Source organism: Otolemur garnettii, unplaced genomic scaffold, assembly GCF_000181295.1.
Source record: "Otolemur garnettii isolate 467f Iridium unplaced genomic scaffold, OtoGar3 scaffold00319, whole genome shotgun sequence".
Classification (NCBI taxonomy): domain Eukaryota; kingdom Metazoa; phylum Chordata; class Mammalia; order Primates; family Galagidae; genus Otolemur; species Otolemur garnettii.
Window position 1 is genome coordinate 358,699 of NW_003852714.1, and position 13,285 is coordinate 371,983.

At 39.8% G+C, this 13,285-nt stretch overlaps 1 protein-coding gene across 1 annotated transcript in view; it reads right to left on the reverse strand.

Moving 5' to 3' along the window:
• Positions 1-946, reverse strand: part of LOC100963914 (nuclear RNA export factor 2-like) — a 21,575-nt gene extending 20,629 nt beyond the window's left edge. Inside the window, exon 1 of the mRNA XM_012813854.1 lies at positions 943-946. Within this exon, the coding sequence (XP_012669308.1) occupies positions 943-946 (4 nt within the window). The remainder of the gene's footprint in view (positions 1-942) is intronic.
• Between the last annotated feature and the right edge of the window lie 12,339 nt (positions 947-13,285).

A 13,285-nucleotide genomic window follows, 5' to 3' on the forward strand; every position in this document is an offset into this window, starting at 1 on the left:
AACACTGACTTTTGAATTCATGGGAAATAGGTTCCAGCACCTTGTATCACTGTTACATGGGGTCTAATTGGTCATCCTGTGTGCTATGCTGTACACTTATCATGCTTTTAGGTACAAGAACCTATTTACTCTCCATGAGCTCGTGACATGATAAGTGTACAGCATAGCACACAGGATGACCAATTAGACCCCATGTATGCATCTTTTAACACAGAGCCAAAATACACACAGCAAAAATGCATGGAAGTAACTGGAGAAAATACACGCAGTAAAAGCTGACAGAAGTAAATGGAGAAATGGACACGTTCATAATCTCAGTGGGAAATTTTTAACATACCTCACTTAGTGGCAGATAAAACAGACAAAAAGTCAGTTAGATAAAGATTTAAACAATAGAACAAAATTTACCTAACAGAATACTAAATATGACAACGCAGGTAGCATTTCAGAATACGTCGTATGCTAGGCCATAAAGCAAGCCATCAACAAAGCTATGGGGTAATACAATCTACTTTGAATGCTTGCTGTGAAAATTTAAGAGTACTGGTAGATCCCCTGCCCCTCCACCACCCCTAGTATAAATCCCAAGGCTGTTAACTTCCAATGCTCCCCACCTCAGATCACCCTCTCTCATTCTCCAGACTTTGAGACTATTGAGTCTCCAAACATGACAGACTATTCCCCTATATACCAGGGGAATAGCTGAGCTCAGCCACGATTACAGCCGAAGGAGAGGTTTTCCATGTGGAGCAAGGATGGATGTGTCAGGACCCACAAGGTCTATGTCTTCAAGAAAGTAGAAAACAGCCCAGGCCTTTGCCACCATCAATTTAAAGGGCAGTCTGCTGAGTGTCCTGTAGGTTGGGGCACAGGTGGGGAGGGCATAGAATCTCTCCTACCCTGTAAGGACCTAAAGCCAAAGCCTCGTGCTGACCAACTCACCCATGCTGCGTCCTGAAGGAAGTGACCAATGTCTTCACAGGGCTCTCTTGAAAAGAAACTGAATGTTCTGGAGACGAAATTTGGAGAAGATTGAAAGGGCTGCTGAGAGCAGTTACTAGATAGGCTACTTGGTCAGGGCTACACAAACAAAATGGAGTCTTTACAGGAAATTCCTTCCCAAAAGGCATAGAGAGGAGATGCCTGGGTACCAGAGGAGACTTAACTTCCTGTTCTTACTGCCCCCTAAGTTTGCTACCAGAGTAACAACCAGGGAGGTGTTTCCAAAGGAACATCTCCTGCAGGAATGGTACTTGTGGATACAAACACTGAACTCTGATTGCCAGACTTTGTCCTCTATATTACATTGTATTCATTCATGGAACACACTGGAACACATTCTTATCTGAAGAATTAACATGTCCTTGATCTCTTGAAAGTTGCTGAGGTTCAAGGAGGTATAGAATCTCGTCTGGGGGTAATTCAGACATTATGGGGAGATATGGCCACTGGAACTGAGTCCTATTGAATGGGCATGATGCCACCATGAATAGTTTTAATAAATCTACCTATAATATAGGGATTTACTTAAAGAAGTTACAGAAATATCTGAAAATAGGCACATGTCAGGAAATAACTTTAGCTCACCCCCCAGAGGTCACACTAGAGGCTGCCTGTATAAGGGAAATAGCCAAAGTTTGGTGGAGCATTGGAGTAAGAGATTTAACCCCCAGCTCCATCGCCAAAAAACCCCATGCCTTTTGGTTTTCAAAAAATATAGTAGTCATGAAGAAAGATGCCCCCTAATGGTCAGAGCCAGAATTGTAGCTCTGAAAGTTTTATTATTTTATTTTTGAGATAGAGTCTCAAGCTGTCACCCTAGGTGGAGTGCTGTGGCATCATATCTCACTGAAACCTCCGAATGGGGCTAAGTAATCCTTCTGCCTCAGTTTTTCTATTTTTTTTAGTAGAGACAGGGTCTCGATTTTGCTCAGATCTGAAAGTTTTAAACCAGAAAACTTTACAAGGGAGAGAGAGAGTGGAGCCTGAGTGCATCAGCCAGAGGTTTCCAGTATTTTCTACGCCCCCTGGAAGAAGTGCCTTCCTAGGTCTCTATCCTCTCAGAGAGTCCTTCCAACCCCTGAGTGAGCAGAAGAGAAATACACATGTAAGAGTGTGAACCTGTGGGATGAAGTAAGCATAAAGCAAAGAAGCATACATGTATATAAATAAACTACCAAGCAAAGAGGTGTAATTTTTATTTTTTATGAAAGAGTATCACGGGAGACATTTCCTAAACTAGTACATTTTTGTCAATTTGTTATTGGATATTCTCAAGGATTTCAACAAATTTGCCTAATTACAAAGTATTAAACACTATAAAATGTATATTTTGGAGCTAAAACCATTCTGCAACTTATATCTATATTATCCCTTCACCATGCACTAAAAATATCTACTTTAAATAGATTGGTGGGCTGGGCATGGAGGCTGACATCTGTAATCCTAGAATTTTGAGAGGCCAAGGTGGGAGAATTAATTGAGGGCAGGAGTTCAATGAGCAAGAGTGAGATACCCATCTCTACAAAAAAAATAGATACATGGTCCCTCTGTAGTGGCAGATACTTGGAAGACTGAGGCAGTAGGATTACTCAAGCTCAGAAGTTTAAGGTTGCAGTGAGCTATGATGTGCCACTGCACTCTACCCTGGGAGAAACAGCAAGAATCTGTCTTAAATAAATAAATAATTTTTTTAGGTGTGCAATGTGTTTATTTGAAATATTTGTAAGTAACATGCATATGTATATATATACCTACACACATGCAAATATATTCTTTTTTAAATTTTCAGTCAAATAAATTTTCTCCAAATTGGATTTTTCACATATTGTGACATCTCCAGATTTTCATTTTTTTTTAGCCAATGTGGTTGGATGCTGTGCAGAAATTTATTAAAGAATCATTTTGATATTTAGGTAAATTAATTGTTGATCTTTGTTACCCTCTGTCCCGGTTAGAAAAGGTCCTCTATGCATAGATACAGTAACACAAAATGTGCGATATTGTTTGCAAGTATGTTCTCCCAGCTTTTCACATTTTAATTATTTTTTTCTTTTGATAGTATACAAAGTATTTCTAAACTTTTATTCAATCTATGACAAAAATGAGATAGGTTGGCCAGGTGTGGTAGCTCATGCTTGTAATCCCAAGCACTTGGGACTGCCTTAGCTCAGGAGTTTGAAATCAGCCTGAGCAAGAGCACACCATCTCTACTAAAAATAGGAAAATTAGCCAGATGTTGTGGTAGGTGCCGATAGTCCCTGCTACTTGGGAGGCTGAGGCAAGAGGATTGCTTGAGTCCAAGAATTTGAGGTTGCTATGAGCTATGATGACACTACAGCATTCAACGCAGGGCTACAAAGGGAGAGTCTGTCTTGGAAAGAACAAAAAAAAAAAGGTCAATCTTTGAGGGTAAAGTAGGACCAGAAGAACACAGGGGGAGTAGGAAGGAAGGGAACAACGGGTCAAGGAAACTCAGAGAATCCTGAGAGTAAGTCCAGTCAGGAGAGGGAGCAGTGTGGGACCTGGGAGGGGACTCTACAGACACTCACCTTCCTTGAACACTCCATTCACAGAAAAGCAGAGCATCCTTTCCTGAAAAGGACCCTCCTTAACTTCCCACCCACATCAGGCTTTCTGGGCCTGCCTGAGAAAGGAAGCAGGCGCTCACCGTGTGGAACCATATGTGCACCAGGAAGGAGCTGAGGTCATATTGAGTTTTGGGAAACAAGCTGAAGGTGTCCATGATGTCACATTTTGTGTGTTTTAGCAGCTGCCTCTTCAGGTCTGTGAGGGGAGGAGAAGCAAAGATCATGGGCTGCCACACCCTGGACCAGGGCCCCTAGGAATGTCCCCTTCTTACCCCCTTACCCTGCCCGGTCTTCCCTGTCACACACTCACAGGGGTCTTTGAGCATTTTTGTATTCTTGTTTTCCTTGAAGTATTCACACAAGCTGCTCCTAGGAGAGAAAGAGGAACAGGGAGTGGTGGTCCAGCCAGTGGATTTGCCAAGAGGTGACCAGTGTTTACCGGGGAACCTGTCTCTTGTCATCAACGCAGTATGCACTATCACCTACCTTTCATCTGAATTTGACCAGGCCCCCTCTTCTCACTTTAATTTTTGAGAGTTTTAAGATCTTGACTTTTGAGGCCTTCAAACAGGCCATCTAGCAGGTATAGTTTGTTGTTGTGCAAGTTCAAGGATAATATCTTTTCTTTTTTTTTTTTTAATTTCACGTTAATGTGAGGATATAAACAACCAGGTGACTATATTTGAATTTTTTAGGTAAAGTCCCTCTTGTAGTTATGCCCCATACCCAAAAGATGTGTCATAAAATCCTACATTGTGCCCATAAAGCGGGAGCACCCCAAACCTCCTTCCTCCCCTCTCCCCCATTCCTCCTCCCCCCCTAACTTAAATTGAAATGAGTTTTTCTCCTTTGTGGGCATGAATTAGATCATCTACTGGCTTCATATTAGTATTAAGTGCATTAGATATTTGCTTTTCAATTCTTGTAATACTTTACTAAGAAGAATGTGTTCATCTCCATTCAGGTTAACACAAAGGTTGTCAAGTCACCATCATTTTTATGGCTGAATAGTATTTCATGATATATATATATATATATATATATCTCCACCACAGTTTGTTAATCCATTCCTAGGTTGATGGGCACCTTTTGAGGAAGAAGAGTTATATTGACTGTTACTATCTAGGTCTTCAGAGACAAAACTTTCTTCTTCCTTTTGCATTTTATTGATATGTTCTCCCCCTCATTATTTAACCTTTTTAAGAACATTGGGAACAACAAAGAAAATAATGACTACTAATTTCTCTGAAGGCTTATTAAGAAAAGTGTTCAGGGGCGGCCCCTGTGGCTCAAAGGAGTAGGGCGCCGGCCCCATAAACCAGACGTGGTGGGTTGAAACCCAGCCCCGGCCCCAAACTGCAAATTAAATAAATAAATAAATATAAAAACAAATTAAAAAAAGAAAATTGTTCAGTGAATAAATGATAAGTATGAATCTCCTAGAGAGACCATTGGAGAGAGAACCAGAGCCATCTCTCTTTATAGAACCTTGCGTAGACCACTTCCATTCTTGTGTCCTCCACTTTTATATAGAACGGGCAAAACTACTACATTTGCATGTGTGTGTGTTTGCGTGTAGTAATAAAGATGTAGAAAACTGCTGATATTGTTGAGTTAGGGGAGTAATCCCATAGAGAGTTTCTTCACTGTATTTTGGTTTCATAATTTAAAAAAGCTTCTCACATAATATTTCAATTTCACAATACAAATATAAAAACATTCCATCATTTAAAATTTTACACAGTTTACAGACTTCTGACTTTCAGAAACATTTCTGGTAATTCATCATACAGATATTCTTGTTGCCTCGCTTTTAAAAATGTTATTATGAAACATTTAAATTATAGTTATTTAAATTGTAATAAAATTTATTTTGAACTATTTAATACATACCAAATAATGTCAGAATGTTTCTAGTTATTTCAGACTTAAAGATTTTCTTTAGGGCAGCACCTGTGGCTCAAAGGACTAGGGTGCCGACCCCATATACTGGAGGTGGGGGGTTCAAACCTGGCCCCAGCCAAAAACTGCAAAAAAAAAAAAGTTTTTCTTTGATGCCAATATTTTTGTTAACAGGCCTTTATTGGGTACCTCTATGTGTTGGAGAATAATGCTTGGTGTTAGATGTAAAGATAAGTAAGATGTGATGATTTCTATCGTCAGCATAGATTACAAAGTGTGTACAAGGCAGATACCTTAGCATGTAATGCCCTTAGAGAAAAAAACTGCATTTATTCTGTGTTTTCATAAGTATCATGTGTATGACTATATTAACAAAGAATGTTGGAGTCAGACCAAAAGATATAAAGAAGCTTTATGAAACCTTAATCCTAAACCTTTAATGAATTACAAAACCTAGCTTCCATAGGTGTCACAGGACTTCACAGGATGGGATGGCATATGGAAAACTATTACCTAGAGTACCCTGTGTGAAATTAAAAATGTCGGTTCTTTTGTCTTCACTCTCTGATATTTCAAATCATACATGAAATTTAAAGTCACTTTTAAAGCAAATCCTGGTTTATGAAACACAGAGTAAAATATACAAGGCTAGGAGCATAATTACTATTCTGTCAGCGAGCCTATGTAGTAATTTTATTCTACTTTTTCCCCACTGTAAATAGTTTTTAGTCTAAAAGAGCCATGAGGATGTAGATCATTTATACAAGACATATCTTTCAATATGTTTAACTCAGACCACAACTTGCTTTCATGTTGAATTCTATACATAATTTCATACATTCTATTGTTGCAGGAGGGTATTTCCAAGCTGGTACAGTAATGTTATTTAGAAATAGCATTCTAGGCTTGGCGCCTATAGCTCAACCGGCTAGGGCGCCAGCCACGTACACCTAAGGTGGTGGGTTCGAATCCCCAGCCCGGACCCGCCAAACAACAATGACAGCTGCAACCAAAACATAGCCGGGTGTTGTGGCGGGCGCCTGTGGTCCCAGCTACTTGGGAGGCGGAGGCAGGAGACTCGCTTGAGCCCAGGAGTTGGAGGTTGCTGTGAGCTGTAATGCCATGGCACTCTACCCAGGGGGATAGCTTGAGGCTCTGTCTCAAAAAAAAAAAAAAAAAAAAGAAATAGCATTCTATTATTTTTTTCGTTTACTAAGTCTCCCTGCGTATAATGTGACCCGTTAAAGTTTAGTTATCAGGGCCTTTCAACATTTTGTTTTAAATCTAGAAAGCTCCATTGATGAAGGGAAAAACCAAGATCTTAAGAATATTTGAGAAAATTCCATGGGCTTGTCAGAACTTGCTTTTACCTCAGACCTAATTAGCAACAAATCTTTCCCTTTTAAGTGAGTAGAGAATGATCTATAAGACTTTGTGCTCTAAAATTTCATTATTCAAAGTCAATAGAGTTTTCTTAAGAGATAAACCTTTTTGATGATATCAGCAGTGATTCTAAACCTTTAACCTACACTTCAGAAATTCACTTCAGAGTACTAAATTATGCCTTTAGCTATTATTAAAGCTCAAAACTGTACTTAAAGTAATTCATGCAGTAATGAATCTTTAAAGGAGTATGCCTTTAGCAGCTTTTACTCAGGTTCACAATATTGGTAAATAGGAAATATATTAACATTAAAAATGCAGCTGGAGTCAAGTTTGAACAGTCTTTCAAAAGAAGTCCTATTGATATGAAGAAACTGAGGTAAGAGAGACTAGTAATTAACATGCCAGGCATGTTCTAAGTGTCTTACTTAAATTATTTTAATCTTCATAATTAGCCTATAAAGTAGATATAATTAGTATCCCTATGTTACAGAAGAAGAAAATTGAGGCACAGTAAGTTTCCCAAGGTTATACTGTTATTATAAACCCAAGAGCAAAACACTTCTTTATAAGGGCTTTGTGTGAGACAAATATACCTTGAATTGATCCTCAGTAATTCTGATTTAATTATTGTGGGTTTGGGATAAGGATGGAGGCAGTGATCTGCTGAAGCCAACTCATACTTGGTCATAAGGGATGATTGGGCAATTTTAAGGAATTTTGCCAACTGATTGACTTCACTATTTAAAATTGATAGGTTGAAACTGGGCATGGAGAGTGTATCTATGTCATGGAAATCAGTAAATATTACAAATCAGCCTCCCCTTTTGTAGTACTAAATGAAAAACATTCAGGAGTGGATCACTAAATAGAGGCCAGGTATTAGTATTTTGAAAAACTCTTCAAATGATCCTAAGATGCAGTTGGGGCTGGGAACTATTTTGGTAGCCTACTAACTATAGTTTCTCCAAGAGATGAGATCAGAGGAGGGAGAAGATAGGATGTTCCCTTTTTACCATATTTGATAGGCACATGAATTTCTTTCATAAAATAATTTGCCAAATTTAAAGAAAATAAAGAGGCCAGACACGGTGGCCCACACTTGTAATCCTGGCACTCTCGGAGGCTGAGGCAGGTGGTTTGCTTGAGTTCAGGACTTTGAGACCAGCCTAAGCAAGAGCGAGATCTCATCTCTACTAAAAATAGAAAAACTAGCCAGGTGTTGTGGCGGGCACCTGTAATCCCAGCTACTTGGGAGGCTGAGGCAAGAGGATTGCTCAAGCCCAAGAATTTGAGGTTGCTGTGAGCTAGGATGCTACATCACTCTACCCAGGGCAACAGAATGAGACTTTGTCTCCAAAAAAAGAAAGAAATATATATAATTTTCAGAGTTACTTCTGTCTTTTACTTGCAGTTTAGAAACAGAACCTAGTGTAATATTTAGGGTGTAGCAAGTGTATGAACATAGAAGGCAATTAGGGAAAGTTCTCTGCCATAGTCTATGAAGAAAAGTTAAAAGTAGCATAGATTCAGTTTTGTAAACAACCAAGTATTAATTTCAGTCAGTAGACAGAACCCACTTCTAGGGTAAAGTCTTTTTGTGGCTCTAGGTTTCATTTAGGGGATGAAGATCCAGGAAAGTCTGCTGTCAGATACAGAGAGGTTTAACACCAGAGAACTGTAGCCCAGAGACATGAAACTAGACATGAGATGATTAGCAAGAAGCAGGAGGAAACTTGGTCGTGGAGAAATTTAATCCTAAGTAAGGTGACAGAATGAGAAAAATATGAGGGAGAAAAAGCCTCAATTAACTAGGCTAAGGTTGGGAGAGGACCCACAACAAAGGTGACCTGACTATTGGCCTAACCCTAAGTTTGCACCACAGTTGCAGGAACAAAGATGATAAGGCTGCCAGCAGTAAAATTCTGTAGCGACAGATTGTCCACAAAATTTGTTACGTATAATCTCATGTTAGCAATTGTGATACTTTAAGAATTATAGTTGTTTCTTATGATACAACTTCAGTTACATAAGACAAAAAGAAAATGTCATTACACTTGGTTAATGTAATGAATTTGCACCATCCCCCATTACCTTTTGGTTTTTATGTGACAGGAAAGTTTTCTTTTGGTCCTACTTCATTATTTTTAGCAAAGACCAATTAGTGTAGTAAAAATGAATAAATAGATAAAATTAAAGGATAAATGTAGCCAGAACAGGGTGGACTTTAAAGATAAAGAATATACTTGTTTATCTTATAAAAAGCTAGAATACAAAGGGACAGTGTGGCCTCATTTTGTTCATATAATGATGACGTTATTTTTAAATTTTCAGTCAACACAGCTGAGAAAACTTTTCACTCTATAAAGCAACTCTTAATGCTGAACACTAACTGATATGTTGATAAACCAAAAAACAACTATCAAATCCTGTTAAGGAAAATGTTTAAGTTTACTCACATGCATCCCTTGAAAGCTTAATCATTTGCTTTAATGTAATAAGAAGTTGCACTGACAGATCAAATAAAGTTACTACCCACAAACCCTCAAATTCATGGAGCTCCTTTGAGACAGACACTGTAGTAGTGCTTCCTACATAGCAGATGGTCAATGATTATTTATTTAATTGGAAGGATGGTAGGTAGCAATCTATATATTGAAAATCACTGGGGAAGAACTGAGACGTTCTAGAAGGAATTTATGTGATCCTTCAGAGAAGGTTCTTCATGAAGGCATTTAGTAACTGTGATGTGTCAACTTGAATAGGCTATAATATTCAATTATGTAATCAAACACCAATCTAGGCATTGCTGTGAAGGTATTTTGTAGATGTGATTAACATCTGAAATCAGTCAGCTTTAAATAAAGGAGATTTAGGCTCGGCACCTGTGGCTCAAGCGGCTAAGGAGCCAGCCACATACACCTAAGGTGGCGGGTTCGAATCCCCAGCCCAGGCCGCCAAACAACAATGATGGCTGCAACCAAAAAAAAAAAAAATGGCCGGGCATTGTGGCGGGCACCTGTAATCCCAGCTACTTGGGAGGCTGAGGCAGGAGACTCGCTTGAGCCCAGGAGTTGGAGGTTGCTGTGAGCTATGATGCCATGGCACTCTACCCAGGGGGATAGCTTGAGGCTCTGTCTCAAAAAAAAAAAAAAAAATAAAGGAGATTTACCTCAGTGGTATGAGTATGCCTCATCTAATTAGCTAAAAGGCCTTAAAGCAGTGGATCTCAACCTTCCTAATGCTGTGACCCTTTAATACAGTTCCTCATGTTGGGGTGACCTCCAACCATAAACTTACTTTCATACACCTGTATTTGTATGGGGTGTATGTGATGGTTTTAGGTGACCTCTGTGAAAGGGTCATTCGACCCCGAAGGGGTCGTGACCCAAAGGTTGAGAACTGCTGCCTTAAAGCAAAAAAGTGAAGTTTTTCAGAAGTAAAAAGTTGGATATAAGACTGTATCAGTTCCTATATGAGTCTGCTAGTCTGCTCTATTAATATGAACTTCAGCCTTGCAAGACTGTGCATTTGCATAATACAATTCTTTAAATAAAATTCTTTAAAATTCATATTATTTGAAAAGAAATATATACTGATTCTTTTTCTCTGGAGAACCCTGATTGATACAGTCACTTACTAGAGTGAAACAGGGGGTTTTGGCTTACCACTTACTAAGACAGTATGTGCTTCAGACGTCTTGAAATAGTATTATCTTTCTATTCTTTTTTTTTTTTTTTGAGATAGACTCTCACTTTGTCACCCTGGGTAGAGTGCTGTGATGTCACAGCTCACAGCAACCTTGGGCATAAGCAATTCTCTTGCCTCAGTCTCTCAAGTAGCTGGGACTACAGGCACCTGCCCCAATGCCTGGCTAATTTTTGTTGCAGCTGTCATTGTTGATTTTAGCTGACCCGGGATGGGTTCAAACCTGCCAGCCTTAGTGTATGTGGCAGAAGCCCTAACCACTGAGCTATGGGTGCCGCCATCTTTCTATTCTTTTAAGTAAAGCATTGAACTTACTTTATGCCATATATGGGACAATAAGGACTTATTACCTTATTAATTTATTTTAAAATATAATTATCAAAATTTACTTTATTTATCCTACGTCAGTTTAACTCCTGTGATTTTTTTCTACCCCCCTAATTTTCATTTTCTATTTTGACAATCTAGTATTCTTACTTTTTTTTTGAGACAGAGCCTCAAGCTGTCTCCCTGGGTAGAGTTCTGTGGCATCACAGCTCACAGCAACCTCCAACTCCTGGGCTCAAGCAAGTCTCCTGCCTCCACCTCCCAAGTAGCTGGGACCACAGGCACCTGCCGCAACGCCTGGCTATTTTTTGGTTGCAGCCATCATTGTTGTTTGGCGGGCCCTGGCTGGATTTGAACCCATTACCTTAGGTGTATGTGGCTGGCGCCTTAGCCACTTGAACCACAGGCACCAAGCCAACAATCTAGTATTCAATCTAAGCAGAAGTATAAAAATAAAATGGACATACTAATATCATGTAAAAATAGAATCTATAGGAAGCCAGTATAACTCAGCAGAATTCTTTTAAGGATTTGTTGTTATATTTCTGTTTTTCTTAAAATTTGTTTTATTAATATATATTTGCATGTATGTATTTTGTAAACTTCTATACCTTTGAATGTTGGGAACAGAGGATAAATCGTATTAATCCTTATTTATTCTCTTTTTTATTTTTCCACTAAGAGTTAAGCACCTACTTGATTGCCAAACACTGTTCTAGACACTTGGGAAACATTGAGGGCAAACCTTGTGGGATGGAAGGGGAGAGTAGACTGGAGACAGATAATACATAGTAAACAAAATAAATAAGTATATTATGTAACATGTTTAAGATAGTAAATGCTAAATAAAAAATTAAAAAAAAAAAAACGAGGAGGCAGAGCAAGATGGCGGAGGAGATGCATCCCTGAATCAATTCTCCCGGTGGTTTCAGGTGAGAGTGGGCTTATTGGATCTCTTCTGCGTGGAGTCCTTGTGCGGATAAGCAGTGCAGGGCGAGCAGCAAAGAGGTGAATTGCTGGATTGGAAGTGTAGCCCAGAACTACGGTGTCAGCCAGAAAAACTCAGGGCAGCAGCTGAAAGGGCGCCATCTGCGCCCTGTGGCGCCAGATCCAAGGCTTGCTTCCTGAGAGACAGAAACCAATCCCTCCCCAACGAAAGGCTCCTGTGCCCAATTCGCGGGGAGTTTGCGAGTCTCGCGGAGAGTGTGGTGAGGCGTGGATTCCCGGGCGGAATTTGGCGGCCAGAAACGGGAGACATTTGGACCCAGTTTGGGGTGCCAGGGATCCAGGCATTCGGACAGAAACTCAAGAGGAAGGGACTCTGCTTGGGAACCGATCCATCCTATAATTTTGGAAGTCTGTGTGGAGCTGCACTGATGCGGGGACAGGCAGGGTGAATCAGTTCCCGTCTTGCAATCACTGAAGAGTCTTTTGAACGTGCTGCAGCGGCAGCAGTTATAGCCCCTCCCCCATCAGAAATAAACTAAATTCCGAGGGCAAAAGGAGCCCTCTAGCTCTTTTCCCTCGGACCACACAAATTTGTTTGAGAGGAAACCAGGAGTCGAGTGCAGGGAATCGGTTCCCTTCTACAAACACTTAAAAATCTTTTGAACAACCTGCTGCGACAGGCAGCGGCAGCAGCAGCGGGCGGCTGTGGCTGTAGCTCCTCCCACTCTGGAAATAAACTGAACACGGACTGCAAAAGGGGCAGCCCCAGCTTTTTTCCCTAGGACCACAACGGTTTTCTATTCCAGGGGAAATTAGGAGTTGAGTGAAAGTCTGTCGAAGTGCGAACTTGTGTCCCAAGTTCGGAGGACAGATAGAAGCGGGCGGCCAGACAAGAACCAGATGTAAAGTAAAACCTCCAAAATGGCATCTCCATAACACCTCCCCCAGAAGCACAGAGAACTCAATTTGATCTGCAGTGAGCTATCTGGCATCTGAAGTTAATCCAAGACGCCCAACACTCTGCAGGAACTGTTGTAGGGAGAATCTGGCATCCTGCCAGCAAAGATTCTCCATATATGTGTGTGTATATATATATATTTTTTCTCTTTTCCCCTATTTTTGGTATTAGCGTAGGGACCACTCACAGCACCACCTGTTGTCTAGAAACTATACTGCAGCATAATTATATATATATATTTAAACTGGAACCCCACTGCCTTGAAAAGGAGACTTGTTTGTATATACTCAAAAAAAAGAAGAAAAGTAATTTTCCTAGTGGTGCCCTCCTTTTCCTTTTTTTTTCCTTTTTTTAATTTTTAATTTTTTACTTTTTATTATATATATATTTTGATACTTTCTCTTCTTGGATTGTTTGCTTTCCTATTTGTTTGCTCTATCATTTTATGACCAACATTTCTGTGGTTATC